The 13508-nt window shown below is 38.8% G+C and overlaps 1 protein-coding gene across 6 annotated transcripts in view; it reads right to left on the bottom strand.

Moving 5' to 3' along the window:
* Window positions 1–13508, bottom strand: part of TENM2 (teneurin transmembrane protein 2) — a 1239558-nt gene that overhangs the window by 79857 nt on the left and 1146193 nt on the right. For all 6 annotated transcript variants that reach the window (XM_051978860.1, XM_051978861.1, XM_051978862.1 and 3 more), the window contains one exon: window positions 4159–4305. In XM_051978860.1, coding sequence (XP_051834820.1) covers window positions 4159–4305 — 147 coding nt within the window. The remainder of the gene's footprint in view (window positions 1–4158; window positions 4306–13508) is intronic.

The raw sequence follows: 13508 nt of genomic DNA, 5'->3' as shown, positions 1-13508 counted from the left end.
TAGCTTGACTGTCTCAGACAGGATACTGGGAACCCAGACAAAGACTCATCATCCCTGACCTATGGCAGACTTTTATTAAACTGATCATCAGAACCAAAGGAAAGAAAACATGGAGGTGAATGGTAAATGTTGGGGAAAGGAATTGCTCTGAAATCTGCTAAGTTTTGAAAAATGATATGGCATCATAGGTACTGGTTTGTGGGAGGACAAATAAAGAAATTGGTAAATATTAAACAAGACAGAGGGACACCCAGGTGATATAGGGCATCGAGACCCTGGTCTAGAGTCAGGTAGCCTTCTGTTTATGAGTCAGACAGCCTCAGACTTACTAGCTGGGTGACTGTAGGCAAGTCATTTATCCTTGTTTGCCTCAGTTTCCTCATCTGTAAGATGAGCTGGAGAAGGAAAAAAAAACTATTCCTATCAAGAATTGATTAATTAATAGCTAACCAACTGATTAATCAATCAACAGACATTTATGTTACCTAATATGTGCCAGCCACTATGCTATGCACTAGGGATGTAAATAGAAAAAGTAAGAATAGAAATAGAATAGAAAAAGATTGAAATAATCCCTACTAGGAGGTTTATGTCCTAAGTCTGATAGTTTTATAATATGATAGCCTTATAATATCAGAGCTATTTTTTATTTCTTGCATAAAGCATGCCAACTTAAATCTCCATTGCCTTTCTGCTGGCTTTTCTTTGTGTCTGGAACATACTCCTTCTTCATACCAATCTCAGAGAGCCTCCTTCTTTCTTTAGTGATTTGCCTATGGTCAGTAATACCATAAAAGTGAAAGACAAGACTCAGACACAGGTCTTCCTGACACCAAGTTCAACCCTCCATATCCTGCTGTGTCCAATTATAATTTATTAACAGAGTCAATTTAGAGAGAATGTTCCTACCAATGCTCCCTCAAATCACATTATCCTGAGATACAATCATTGCTTTAATAGTGTCACATCAGTCCTAGGGTTATGTATTTGTGTATCCTAGATGATGTTTCCTGATAGATAGAAGGCCACTAGCTTGGAAAATAGACAAGTTAGGCTTAATATTATGGGGGACCTCAGTCCAAGTGTAAGAGCAAGGAAGACAGAGAGGTCTTAGAAGAGTAGTATTTAAAGGCCAGATGGTCTATCCAAGTTTACTACACTTTCCAGTTACTACTTTTACAGGGAATCTACACCCCTTTCTTTCCCCGCCCCCAGCTGTGATGAACTACAACTCACACCTCTGACTTGGTGGTGATAATTAAATATTATCTGCCTGTCACTTGGCACACATGTTGTGTGTGTTCTCAGACTTTAATGAGCTAGTATTTGTCTCCTGTAAGCAAAAATATTTCTTTGAGCCTCTTGTTTTTCAAATTGGGGTGAGCAGTTCAAGTGAAGATTTCATGCTATTAAAAAAAAAAAGTCTGCTTGCCAGCAAGTCTTTTCTAAAAAAAGCCCTGTTTCTTTTAAGGGTCCAGGAGAGCAAAGAGAGTTTCATGAAGAACTATTTTATAGGTTCACAAATTTAGAGCAAAAAGATGTTAGTTATGATCTAGTCCAAATTTCTCATTTTTTAGTCAAAGACATTGTTGTCCTGAAGGTGTTGAATTGCTTGATCAAAATCATACAAGTAGGAGAATTAGGATTTGAATCCAGATCTTCTAGCTTCAAATATCTTGTTTCTCCCGCATCACTTTCAGGATATTATAGTCAACATTCAGAGCCCTGTGCTATTTGTATAAATGATAGGTACTTAACACATGCCTGTCAAATGAGCTGAATGAATGGCATGTCTTTCCTATTTATTGTTGACACTGAAAGGGTTGAAGAGAACAAGGGGGCAAAAGTGACTTGGAAGGGGTTAAAACAAAGATAAAGGGCATCATTTTTCTGTTGTTATTTAGAGGTTTGAAAGATCTCACTTCTTCTCCCTTTCCCTACTTAAAAAAAATAAACTTTATACTTGGAACGGGTTAAAAAATAACAATACCACAAAACAGCATTAGATAGAAAAGCAGTTTGCCATTTTTACGTTCTCCTTCTTGAAGTGTACTCTATTATTTTCCCCATTCATGAGATTTATAACCAAAGCATTCTTTGCAGCTGTTCCTGGAGCTGCATTCAGGTTCAGCATGGGCGCTCTCAGTCACACAGCCAGGTTTATAGACCAATACAGCCTTTCATGAATAGCTCATAAATCAGAATTGGGGCTACTGCAGAGTTTCCCAAAAAAGATATAATTAGGGTGCTATAGGACTGGGTCCAGAATGGATGACAAGCAGTTTTAATATTTATCAATAAATGGCAAAGTGCTTAGTACCCCACCTAAGGATGTAATTAACTACAGAACAGAGAATCTGAGCCCTGGATTTGCCTTATAAAGAAGGCACTCAATTTAATTGAGAATTGCTTATGTCAGGTGAGAGAGAGTCTGTGTCTACCTCTCTCACCTGACATAACAATTAACTGGGAGTTTCTTTTTATAAACATTGTGTGGTTCCTTTTTCTATGTGGTTAATTACTTCCTTGGGAGGTTTCCTTTAATACTTCCTATAACAAGGCCATTATTGTCTTTAGCATAATCACTGGCTCATTTGCTTTTGTGCCCTTCCTTTGCCATGCTCTCATTTTGACTCTGCCTCTAGAAGCTAAGAGCAGCTGCTGTGTGTATTCTTCCCCTCCACATCCCCTTCCCCCACACACTGCTAGTGCTTAGGGCTGTAGACCAGTGCCATCAAGCTTAGAGAGCCTGTCTTCCTTCCCTTCCTCCCTTCCTCCCTCCCTCCTTCCCTCCTTCCTTCCTTCCTTCCCTGGTTTCTTCCTCCCTCCTTCTTTCCTTCTTTCCCTGGTTTTTTCTTTTCTTCCTTCCTTCCTTCCTTCCAACATGGAAGAAAAGAGACTTGTAGATTACACATGAGTATGGAACAATGGACAGTGAACTAGCAGTCAGGAAGATTTGGATTTAAATACCACCTCAGATACCATTTCAGGTATGTGACCCTGGGTTGGGCAAACCATTTTATGGATTTGGTTCTCAGTTTTTCCATTTGTAAAATGGGTTTAGACTTAATGGCCACAAAGTTCCCTTCCAGCTTTAAATCTAGAATCTTATGAAACTGACAGTTTTAGAGTCTCCATTGTGAAGCATAACATTCTATTCTTATCTCATCTCACTTGCTAGGTTTCTTCCCTACCTCTCCATCCCCTCCCCATTCTCCCCTCAGCATTTCCAATGCTACTGAAGATACCAGGGGTAGGGAAGGTGAACCAATCCAACACCTACAAGGTTATCAGTAAACAATTGTACTTTATGAAACAAATGGGAATGAGAAAATAAAACTCTCTCTCTGTCTCTCTGCTCCCTGCTCTCTTTCTCTCTTTCTCACACACACACACACACACACACACACACACATTTTGCCATGGCTCTTGAGTAAGAAAGTGTCAGGATTTTGACACTACTTCAGAAAGAAAAATATTGCAATAGTGTGAGTGTGAATGTGATACTGAACATTAGAATCCTATAAAAACACAAAGCTAGAATAAAACACAATAAAAAATAAAAGATTGCTGTTAGTGGGGCCAGGACACAATTAGATTCATGATTAATGGACATTACATAAAACTAGGAGATTAGGAGAATTCACTTTTGTTAAACAATACCCAGTCTTCTCTTCTAGCAGGAGGAAAAATTTTGAGCAAACTCAGTAGTGTCTTAGTGCTCATCTAAGGATCAGATTATCTGGGCCTGATAACCTTCTTGGTAGCTATGAATACTCCTGCCTTCCCCTTTGACTCTGTCAACATGGGATTTGGCAGGAGCAGGCTCAGAACTAAAGTCAATTCCTGATCTTTCATCTGAAATGCAGGGCACCAAAAGGTCTGTCAGAATCAGCCATTCTGAAGACAGTGTCAGGGACTCTTGCAATGGTGGGGGCTTGAATATGTGAAGGCAGCACCAAGCCCTCTGTCACCCCAAGCTGCCCACATCTGTACGAGGACACCATATTCACCATCTAATTTATTTCAAAGGAAATGTTATAATAACATTTGACAATAGTATGGAAGAAGTCTTTCAGTAGTAAAATGACTCATAACTAAAGTACATACAAACCCTCTGTTCTTGAGGGACTGGGAATTGGAAGACTTTTTGCTCACCTCCCTCATTATCCTTGTTATCAGCACAGGAGGTTTCCATGGCAACGTTGCATCCGGGCCCTCTCCAGCCGGTCTGGCAGACACACTGCCAGCTGTTCTGACCGAGTGTGCATCTCCCATTGCCATTGCACAAATCGGGGCAGCCATCTGGTTGAAGAAATGAAGAAGATAAGTGCAAGGGACACAGATCCACACTACAAATTTGAGGGCCATGCAAAAGGAGAACAAAGTCACTGTACATTCACAGGGCCATCCTTGGAGGTAGAGGATGGGGAGGAAATAATGTCCATCTTAGAAACAGAGTTTGGGGAAGCAGGTTACACATGCAGCAGGGAGTACATGAAAGAAAGGGGATACGCACCATTGAGATCTGCTGCCACTGCCCTATGTGATTGGTTATGTCTGAACTTTCCAAACATATGGAGTTCGACAATTCATCCCAGAAAACAGAAATCAGTTCTGATTTGATAGTCTATCTAGTTGAGGATTTATTTAGAATCACTGTCTTAGTTTGGACACTCTCTTGATTTTTTAAAAGAATTTTTCATTGTTAGAGAAGTGCCCTCTGCTGAAGGGGAAAAAATATTCCTTTCAACTAAGGATGGCAAAGTGCCCTCTCCATCTTTCAGAATTCTAAAGATATATTTACATATAATTATCACAGGCTTCTCATGACTGAGAACTGGATTAGTCTGCTGAGCTATTTTCACATTCTGTCTCTTTTAATATTAAGTTTTAATGGGTACTTTAAAAAGTTGGCTACTTATTACTCAACCTATTTATGGCAGGGTTTAAAAAACTGAATTACATGAAAGCTGCAGCATGAGAAATTTCCCAAGTGCATAAATGGTGATTGAGTGAGGTAAATGTTTTTTGTTGGGGGGGGGTGTTTTTATTTGTTTGTTTTGGGACTTTGGAGGTGAGACCATCATTTTGTTTCCTTTCCCTAATGCACCTGCAGAATGTGCACTGAATATCACTGAAATGACTGAACCTACTCCTCTACTGAGCTGAGTCACAGCATTGGGTCCCAGAGAGGAAAGATAGTGAAGGATGCCCCCAGGCACTGAAGCTGAGTGGAAAAATTCTCATGGGCAAGGGGGTAATCTCCTTCTGACCTGGGGAGACAAGCAGGAAAGTTGGTGTCACAGATTCACGGCTACATCATCCTGACTGCTAACAAGAATTTCTACATGTGTTCCTCCCCAGTATAATTGTGTACTAATGGTCATCAATTGGGCTGTCATTGAAAAAGCAAATTCCCCTAAAATGATTTTACATATACCAAAGAAGAATGAATTGGGCAATGGGGAAGAGAGAGAGTTTTACATAGAGGATTGAGTCAAGATGGCTAATCTGAAACAGACCTACACCAATTGCGCTGGGAAAAAAAAAAGGCATGGTACTGTTATAATTTTCCTCATTAGCTCTAAGGATGGGTTTGCTAAGCAGTTCTCCTCTTTTAAGCACCAGAGAGACAATAGAACCAATATGCAACTTTATATCCCAAATTCAAAGGACTTTTTCCAAAATGGTTTGATTCCAGCATCCCTTTTCTTCCCATTTAATTCTTTCTTGGTACTAACATTCTTCTAGTTCTATCCAGCTGGTGGTAGGAGTGAGAATGCTCAGCAGTGGTCACTCCCAATAGAGAATAAGACAAAGAATAGATGAGGGAAAAGTTCACCTACTGTGCTAAAGGGAAGGCATTTAGGGAAGACCAAGCAAGAAAACAGAGGTGCTGTGAGGAAAGGATCCATTTAACTGCAGCAGCATTCTGTCTTCAGCTAAGAATGCATAGGAATGCATTAATACTCCCTAAAGTCTTTTTCATTCCTAGGTACCCCAGCCATTATGACTTTTCTTACTAATGGGGAAACTAAGGCAGAGAGAAGTTAAGAAACCTCTTCAGGTTATATACATTGAAAGAAATGGGAACGATATTTCTACAGGTGTATGAAAGGTCTCACTATGTGAAAATAAGAGAATTTTCACTATTCCAAGATAGATGGAAGGGAAAAAAAGGCATATAGAACAATGTAAAATTATTTCCAGCTTTTTGGCTTCAAAAGACATGGTTACTAGAACACAAGGAACACCTTAACTTGAATGGTCGACAAATATGTTGAACACCTGATAACTACTGTGGATATGAATTATCTTGCCCCTTTGAGGTGTCATGTTTTCTGAACTAAAACAAGAATAAAAGTGTTGGAGAAGGGCTCATTGTAGAGAAAGCCCAAGTTTGTAATGTAAAATTTAAATTCACAATCAATACTAGCCTGTGTGCCAGAGATATGCACTCAAAATGTGTGTATGTCTGGGTTGGGTAGTTCCCCACCCCCCTTTCCATTTTTTTCCTTTTGACCAACCAAAGCGAGATAAACAGATCACAGTAGCAGGTTTTCTCCACATCATATGAGCAAGATGAAAACATGAACAGTGGGAAGCTGGCAAATCTCTGAAAAGTATCAGGGCAGCTGGGAATTAATGGACATGACTTTGCTTTTAGCTTGAAGACTGAAGAAAGCAGCCCCAGTAGGTGCGTGGAGTTGCTAAGCAACCCCACGCTACCCCTGGCACAAGTTCATTCTGTTGGTGGCCTTCAGAAGAGACGATGTGTTGTGTTTGTAAAATGCAAAGCCAGCTTCCTCTTAAGGAAAAACAAAATATAAGAAGTAATTAGTCTACAGGGCAAGTGGGCAACTGGGCTGTTATTCCCATTGGAGAGGATTTAAAAGTCAGAATTGGACTTGGGTTTCTAGGACGTGAACTTGGGGGGTCAGAACTGTTGGCTGGGTAAACCAACAAGTCTACAGGGTGCAGTCCTCTGGGATGGGGTTGTTGACCACATAGACCACAGAGTATTTTTCAAAGTCAATCCCGTGTTTGATGCCAGCTCTGTGTCTAAAGCACATGGAGCCTTCTGGGAGGCTCTAAACACTAGTTTAGACATGAAGCAGGTGACATGGGACTAACGGCACTTTAGCTATTCTGCCTGGCCTCTACTTAGAAAACTGTCTAGACTAAAAAGAAGAGAATGGGACCTTCCCCCAGAGTCCATCTCTCATTCTGCTCTTTGGAGGAACTTCTAATTACAGCAATAATTTTTTGGGGTAAAGCCCACTCCATCTTATCTGACAATCTACCAGTCCATAAAGCATTCAGTACTGGATTTCGGTGACCAAGGAAGTAAGAGGTGTATGTTGAATGCCTTCTACCTTTTACATCCTTGTTAACAGAAAAAAAGCAATTCCATTTACCCACTCCTCCCATCCACCCCCGGTAGCAGGGCAGGATTGAATGAATCACTCCCAAATTCTAGTCACTAAAAAAAACCTGTTTGTCAACAATTTTCAAGCAGGAAGTCTTTCTGCTTAAAAAAAAAGTCAGGCTAAAGCAAAATAATGTCTATGGTGCAGTGAAAGGGGAGCACAAACGCACTTCAGGAAAGCTATAATTATCATAAAAGGTTCTTCTAAAAAGGAATGTTCTACCATGTTCAGCAATTTAGAGGTAGAAATAAATGGCTAATATTGCATAAGGGATGTGAAGAGAGAAAAGATTTTAACATTTAGAATCAAATGCAACTTGGAAAAGCTCAGGAGATAATACCTACCTCAAATAGAAAAGCAAAGAAGTGGATGAAGGGGGGAGAGTACAAAACAAACTGAAAATAAACTCAAACAGACTGAATGAACAAGCTGTCGGAATAATGAGAAATACCTACTTGCTGCTAGGGGCCATCATAAGAATCTAATATAATACCCCAGATCAATGCTTTGAATAAGAGGCTGCTTTGAGTTAAGGGAAACCAACTTGCCTTGACATTTCATCAGTTCTTTTTAGTCCATAGCCTGGCCTTGTTCAAGGGCTATTCCAGCCATTTCAGGTGTATGTCCACCCTCCTCTCAGCTACAGCAGGCAAAAAGGAAAGCACTAGCTTGCATGGAACCTCATATCTGTATGCAGAGGTCTCTTCAGCATTTGGACAGCAGCAAATCTCATGGAAATTAATTGGGCCCCTCTCTCCTTTAGACTCATTAAACTACCATTCAGGAAGGTACCAGTACCACTATTCATTGTGTGCTAAGCACTTCCCAGTGCAACCAGAAGACCATCCACCAAGGCAGGAAAAGCAGAAAAAGTATAAGAAAAGTACAGTGGAAAAAGTATGGGTAAGGGATAACAGGAAAGGTATCATCTTTTCCCAAAGGCTTATTCTTTTGAATCTTCTGTTAAAAGGGTCATTCTCTCTATTCTAGTCCTCTCTTCTAAATGTCATTTTATTCTGAAGTCTCAGTAGTTGCAACACTGCCAGACATTCCTAGAATTAGGAGGTGTAATCATCAGTAACATTTAGTAGATGGCCCTTGCTTTCCAGAAATGTTTATGGTTAAAAATAGCTGAGGCACTGGGGAGCTATGCTTACTGAGGGTTCGGGGGCCATTTAAACTAAACAGCAGTGGCAAAGGTCCAGAAAATTAATCTGATGTTTTGAGATACTCTGGGGAAAAACTTCAACTAATTTTAAATGACTGCCAAAGAAGCATTTCTGTCTCTGGGAGACCAGGGGACTTTCTCCTCTCACTCATCCATGCAAGAAGGAAACATTCAGTAACTAAATTTTCAGGCAATAAGGTAGCACTGATAGTCAGCTTGGGCACATATTATGTACACTCACATTCAAATAGCTGCCCTGATCCTTAGCTAGATATGAGCAAGAAAAGTACAAAACTTTAGAATCAGAGACTTCTCTTTTTCAGTAACTTCTTTCTAAAAGTTATTTTATTTTCCCCCAATTACATGGTAAAACAATTTTTAACTTTTTATTTTTAAAGTTTTGAGTTCCAAATTCAATCCCTTTCTTCTTCCAGCTTTCTCCTATCCTTTCCTTGAGAAGGTAAGCAATCCAATAAAGGTTAGACATGTGTAATCATGTAAAACGTTTCCATACTCTGGAGTTTTGTAGGGATAGCTTTGGAAAACTTAGCTCTGAATGTTTGCTTTTTATATGTGAGAGGAGCAGGATTCATGATCTTACAGATGGAGGAATGATCTTTCAGAAGTCAGTCATTTTAAATTAGTGATATATGTGCAGATGTAGGAAGAGCAAGAAGGAAAGACTTGGGAAAGAGAATAGTCTGCCTATGGTTCCATGGCCCAGCTTTTGTTCACAGGGAAAAAAATCGCTTTGGATCCAGTTGTATGTTTCAAGTTTTCTGACTGCACCTGGATTCTGATGATTAGCATCATTTCAAATCCTAATGGATCGTGTGGAAAAGGAAAAATAGTAATACCAATCTCAAAGAATATTGAAAGATTTGTTGTGCCTGGCTCTTAAAAAGAAGGACCCTCCCTAAATTCTAATAAAAAAGAGAACTTGTCTGCTCTTTCTGTCGTTCAATTTTCCAAGTTTTTCTTAAGAATTTTTTATTGTCAGTATAAGATTATGAGATGAGGACAAAAGCTTTGGGAATAGTTGTAGCAGACAGTTCTGAGTATAGAAAAGACATATGAGATGAGAAGAACCGGGTTTTGAATTTCTTCCAAACTTAACCATGCTCACAATTACCACTCCTCTTCTATCAAGAGTAAGACCCTAGGGTACCTTTTACATTCTTTTAAACTATTATATTTTGCTCAAACAGGAGTGTAAATAAGAGAAGACAAGAGAAGGAAGATAAAGTAGTTATCTTGGGGATGGCATGGGGTGGGGAGGGGTTGAAATGAAACCAGTTTTATTGCCCTGGAGTCTGGCCCCCTTTCTGCTACTTTCCCCACTGGATCAAGTAGTGACATCACCACATATTTTTAACATTACAGTTTCACTGAGATATGACAAACAATTATGATCATGTTCAGAGTAATTACTCACTGTTGCCATCACAGAAGGCAAAAGCTACTAGATAGGCAGCGTGAGACTCAAGAAAACTTTACCTATAACACTTAGTAGCTCTGTGACCATGGCAAAACACTTAGTCTTTTCTAAAACTCCATTTCCTCCTATGTAATGTGGGAGTGATGGTACATCACTGATTTTAGAGAGCTTTCATGAGCTCAAGTGAAATGATGTCTATAAAATGCTTTATAAGCCTTAAAGCACTTTCTCTTAGACATAGAAACAGCTAGTGGAGTAAAGGGTCTGGAGTCAGGAAGACCTGAGTTCTAATGTACTCTTTGATATTAACTACCTATGTGACGCAGGCCAAATCACTTAAGCCTTTGTCTCAGTTTTTTAGCTATAAAATGGGGACAATACCTTTGTAGGGATTGTTGTGAAAATCAAAGGAGATATGTAAATATACTTGGCATAGTACATAGTAGGTACTATATAAATGCTTACTCTCTTTTCTCCAGTAGATATTCAGATAAGTCTCTAGACCAAAGGAACTTATTTGAGAAAAAGAGGCTTTTAGATACCATGTGGGGAAATAAAAAAAAATTGATGAACAGAGATTGGAACTCTGTATGTGTGTGTGTGTGTGTGTGTGTGTGTGTGTGTGTGTATTGAACAGTATCATTCTTGAACAGTATATTTAGGGAAGCTGAGAACTACTAGATAAAGAAGAAAACAGATATGTGGAGAGAAAGAATAGAAGGTGTGTCTGTAGATTAAGGGAATGATAAGAGTTACAGGGATGGCAGAGATGACAATAATAAGAAAGCCCAGTGGTTTAATTTGGTTCTTGGAGGATAATCAAGTTTTTGTACCTTATATTGCTTATTCCCACGGCTGTCCAGCAAGTAATGAATGAGGTGCCTGTGAGTATGGAAATAAGGACAAAAGCTTGACTTTGATTTCTTATTTGTTATTTTTAACCATCCAATTTCTACACCCACTGAGCATCGTTAGAGCCACAGGAGGGTCATAAAAATACAAATGGCACCTACGCGGCCTGTGGGCACGGACTCGTTACTTACTGTAGGGCTGACGTTTCTCTTTTAACTAGAGTAAAATCAGGCCAACGATAAATTGCCATCTCATTTCTTTCCCCCCAGCACAACTTTAGAAAATGTAAGGAAATCACTAAATATTCCTTTCTCACGGATGTTAAAGTGAATGGGGGTAGATGGATGTGTATGTAGGCTGAATTCTTGCTGGCAAGCATGCTTTAACTGGGAGAAAAAAGCCCTGGTTGAGCTTTTTGTTTCCCTGCCAGTGGTTCTTATATAGGCAGAAGGTAGGGATAGAGGCAAAGGTCTCCCGAGGAGACTCTGAAAAAACAAGACATGGACTCGTCTCTATAAGAGTTAATGAATCAAGCTGAGGCTTTAGTCAGGGCAAGTAATGGTACTCACCTGAGAACCCAACATAGTCAACAAAACTCATTTATTATCTTAAACTTATCCACTATGGAGAGAACAAAAAGAAATGGATTTAGAGTGTAGCAAAAGAGGTTTTAGTTAGATAGGTAAAAAGAATTTCCTGACATTCAGGACAGATCAGCCTTATTAGCTAACAGGTAGCTAAGAGGAGTTATGTGTTGTCATTTTCAGGAACTCTTAAAATAGGATAAATTGTCTTTAGTCTGGGCTGGATTAAACAATAAGACAAAAAGAATGGCCTTGAGAATTTTGGAGAGGACTGGCAGGCCCATGAGGTTAAGATTGTGAGTTCTCATTTGCAAAGATTTTCCCTCTTATTTAATAGATGGCTAATCCTATAGTTGTGAAGATTTCCCAATGTAGTCTTGAAAGAAATCAAGAAGGATTTTTAAAAACTAGACTAATTTTTCTGTTGCTTCTGTTATTGAAAGAAAAAAAATTAAATCCCTCAGATGGGAATCAGGTAACAAATAAGGTTTAGAAAACAGGATTTGGTGTTTGATCTGCACTCATCTTTAAGCCGCTTTTCCATATCAGATATAGAAACTGTTGAAAAAACATGGCATCCCAAAAGAGTATAAATTGTATAAAACATAGGAATAGGAGATAGAAAAGATCAATTAGGTTATTGAGTTCTCTTCTGTGGCATGGGTATATTTTACAGTATATTCCAAGATATTTTATCCAACTGAATGTGAAATATTTCTAGCAATAGGATTTTCTTCATAGTGATGACTCCATTTTAATGGAATACATTTTCTTTAGTCAATTTTCTTAGGTTCACTTTGTCCTATTACTCCTATTTAGATTTTCTTGCTAGGCTACTCAGAAAAATTCTGTATTAGTGGTTATGGTTTCTAACCTCCTTGCATAGTCTTCAAATTTTTTGGGGGGAAAACGTTTATCATAGATACATTACAATTTTATATTATAACATGGCAATAGAGTGATAATGTGGGTAACTATTGAGCTTTTTCTCTACCCAAATATCAATAGCTCCAGAGATTTAGTCTAGAAACAACTGCTTGCCAAGTGACCTCAACAACTGGGTAATATTTTATTCAATTTGGTTCTGTTAGCTTTATCTTGTAGAAACAATAAAAAATTCTCTTTTCATTACTTCCTCTCATACATGTAATTTAATGATTAATTCTTTCTACAATACTTGGCACATAGTAGGCACTTTAAGGCTTTTTGGTTGCTTTATCTGTTATTCATTTATTAATCTATCTGCATTCATGGGACTCAGGTAAATCAAGTGAGTTAATATAAACTTATATTAATCTTTGAAAATTCATTTGCATTTGGTATGTGTATGTTTTTCTTGCTATCCATTTTCTGGTCTATGAAGCATTGAGCATTAGCTTCCCAATGTGCACTGGCTAAGCTGAGGGGTTGTATTTTTTGAAGACCAGCTAAAGACAGGATATGGTTTTATAGTAGTCATTCAGAATCTTAATCTACAAGCTTGCTATGGACTAGATTAAGGATGAATTGATTTGTAGAACAATACAAAGCCTGAAAAGATTTGTTTTTTGAAAGTGCAGAATGGCTATCAAAATTCCAACAATCTGCATGGTGCCAGTGTCAGAAGTTATGCTCCAGTTGTGCATAATAATCATGCCCTCAGGAAGAAGTGAGCTGCTTCTTCTAAATCTTCCCATATAGAGGGAAACAAAATTCCTCCTTTACAGCACATTCTACAGATGCAAAACATCAGGTTGTTTCTGCTAAGTCACATCTTGGCTAAAAGGGTAATTGAATAGTGAATGGAAATGCCTATTCAGCTACTAACCTGCAGAATTTAGGGGAAAAAATAGGAACCACAGCATAGCATTCCGCAGGAGGCAGAAAGCATGACTGATTTTTCCAATAAGACTGAAAAAATCAATAATCCTTATAGACAGAGCTCTCACATCTTTAGTAGTCATGAAGCTTTTCATGTCTGTGCCCACCCTTCCAAAAGAAAATTTCTGTCTTTAGCCTGGCATGTTACCACTTCTATAATCCCCATCCAGAAA

The sequence above is a fragment of the Antechinus flavipes genome, chromosome 2 (assembly GCF_016432865.1).
Source record: "Antechinus flavipes isolate AdamAnt ecotype Samford, QLD, Australia chromosome 2, AdamAnt_v2, whole genome shotgun sequence".
Taxonomy (NCBI): domain Eukaryota; kingdom Metazoa; phylum Chordata; class Mammalia; order Dasyuromorphia; family Dasyuridae; genus Antechinus; species Antechinus flavipes.
This window is presented reverse-complemented; position numbering and strand designations above follow the sequence as displayed.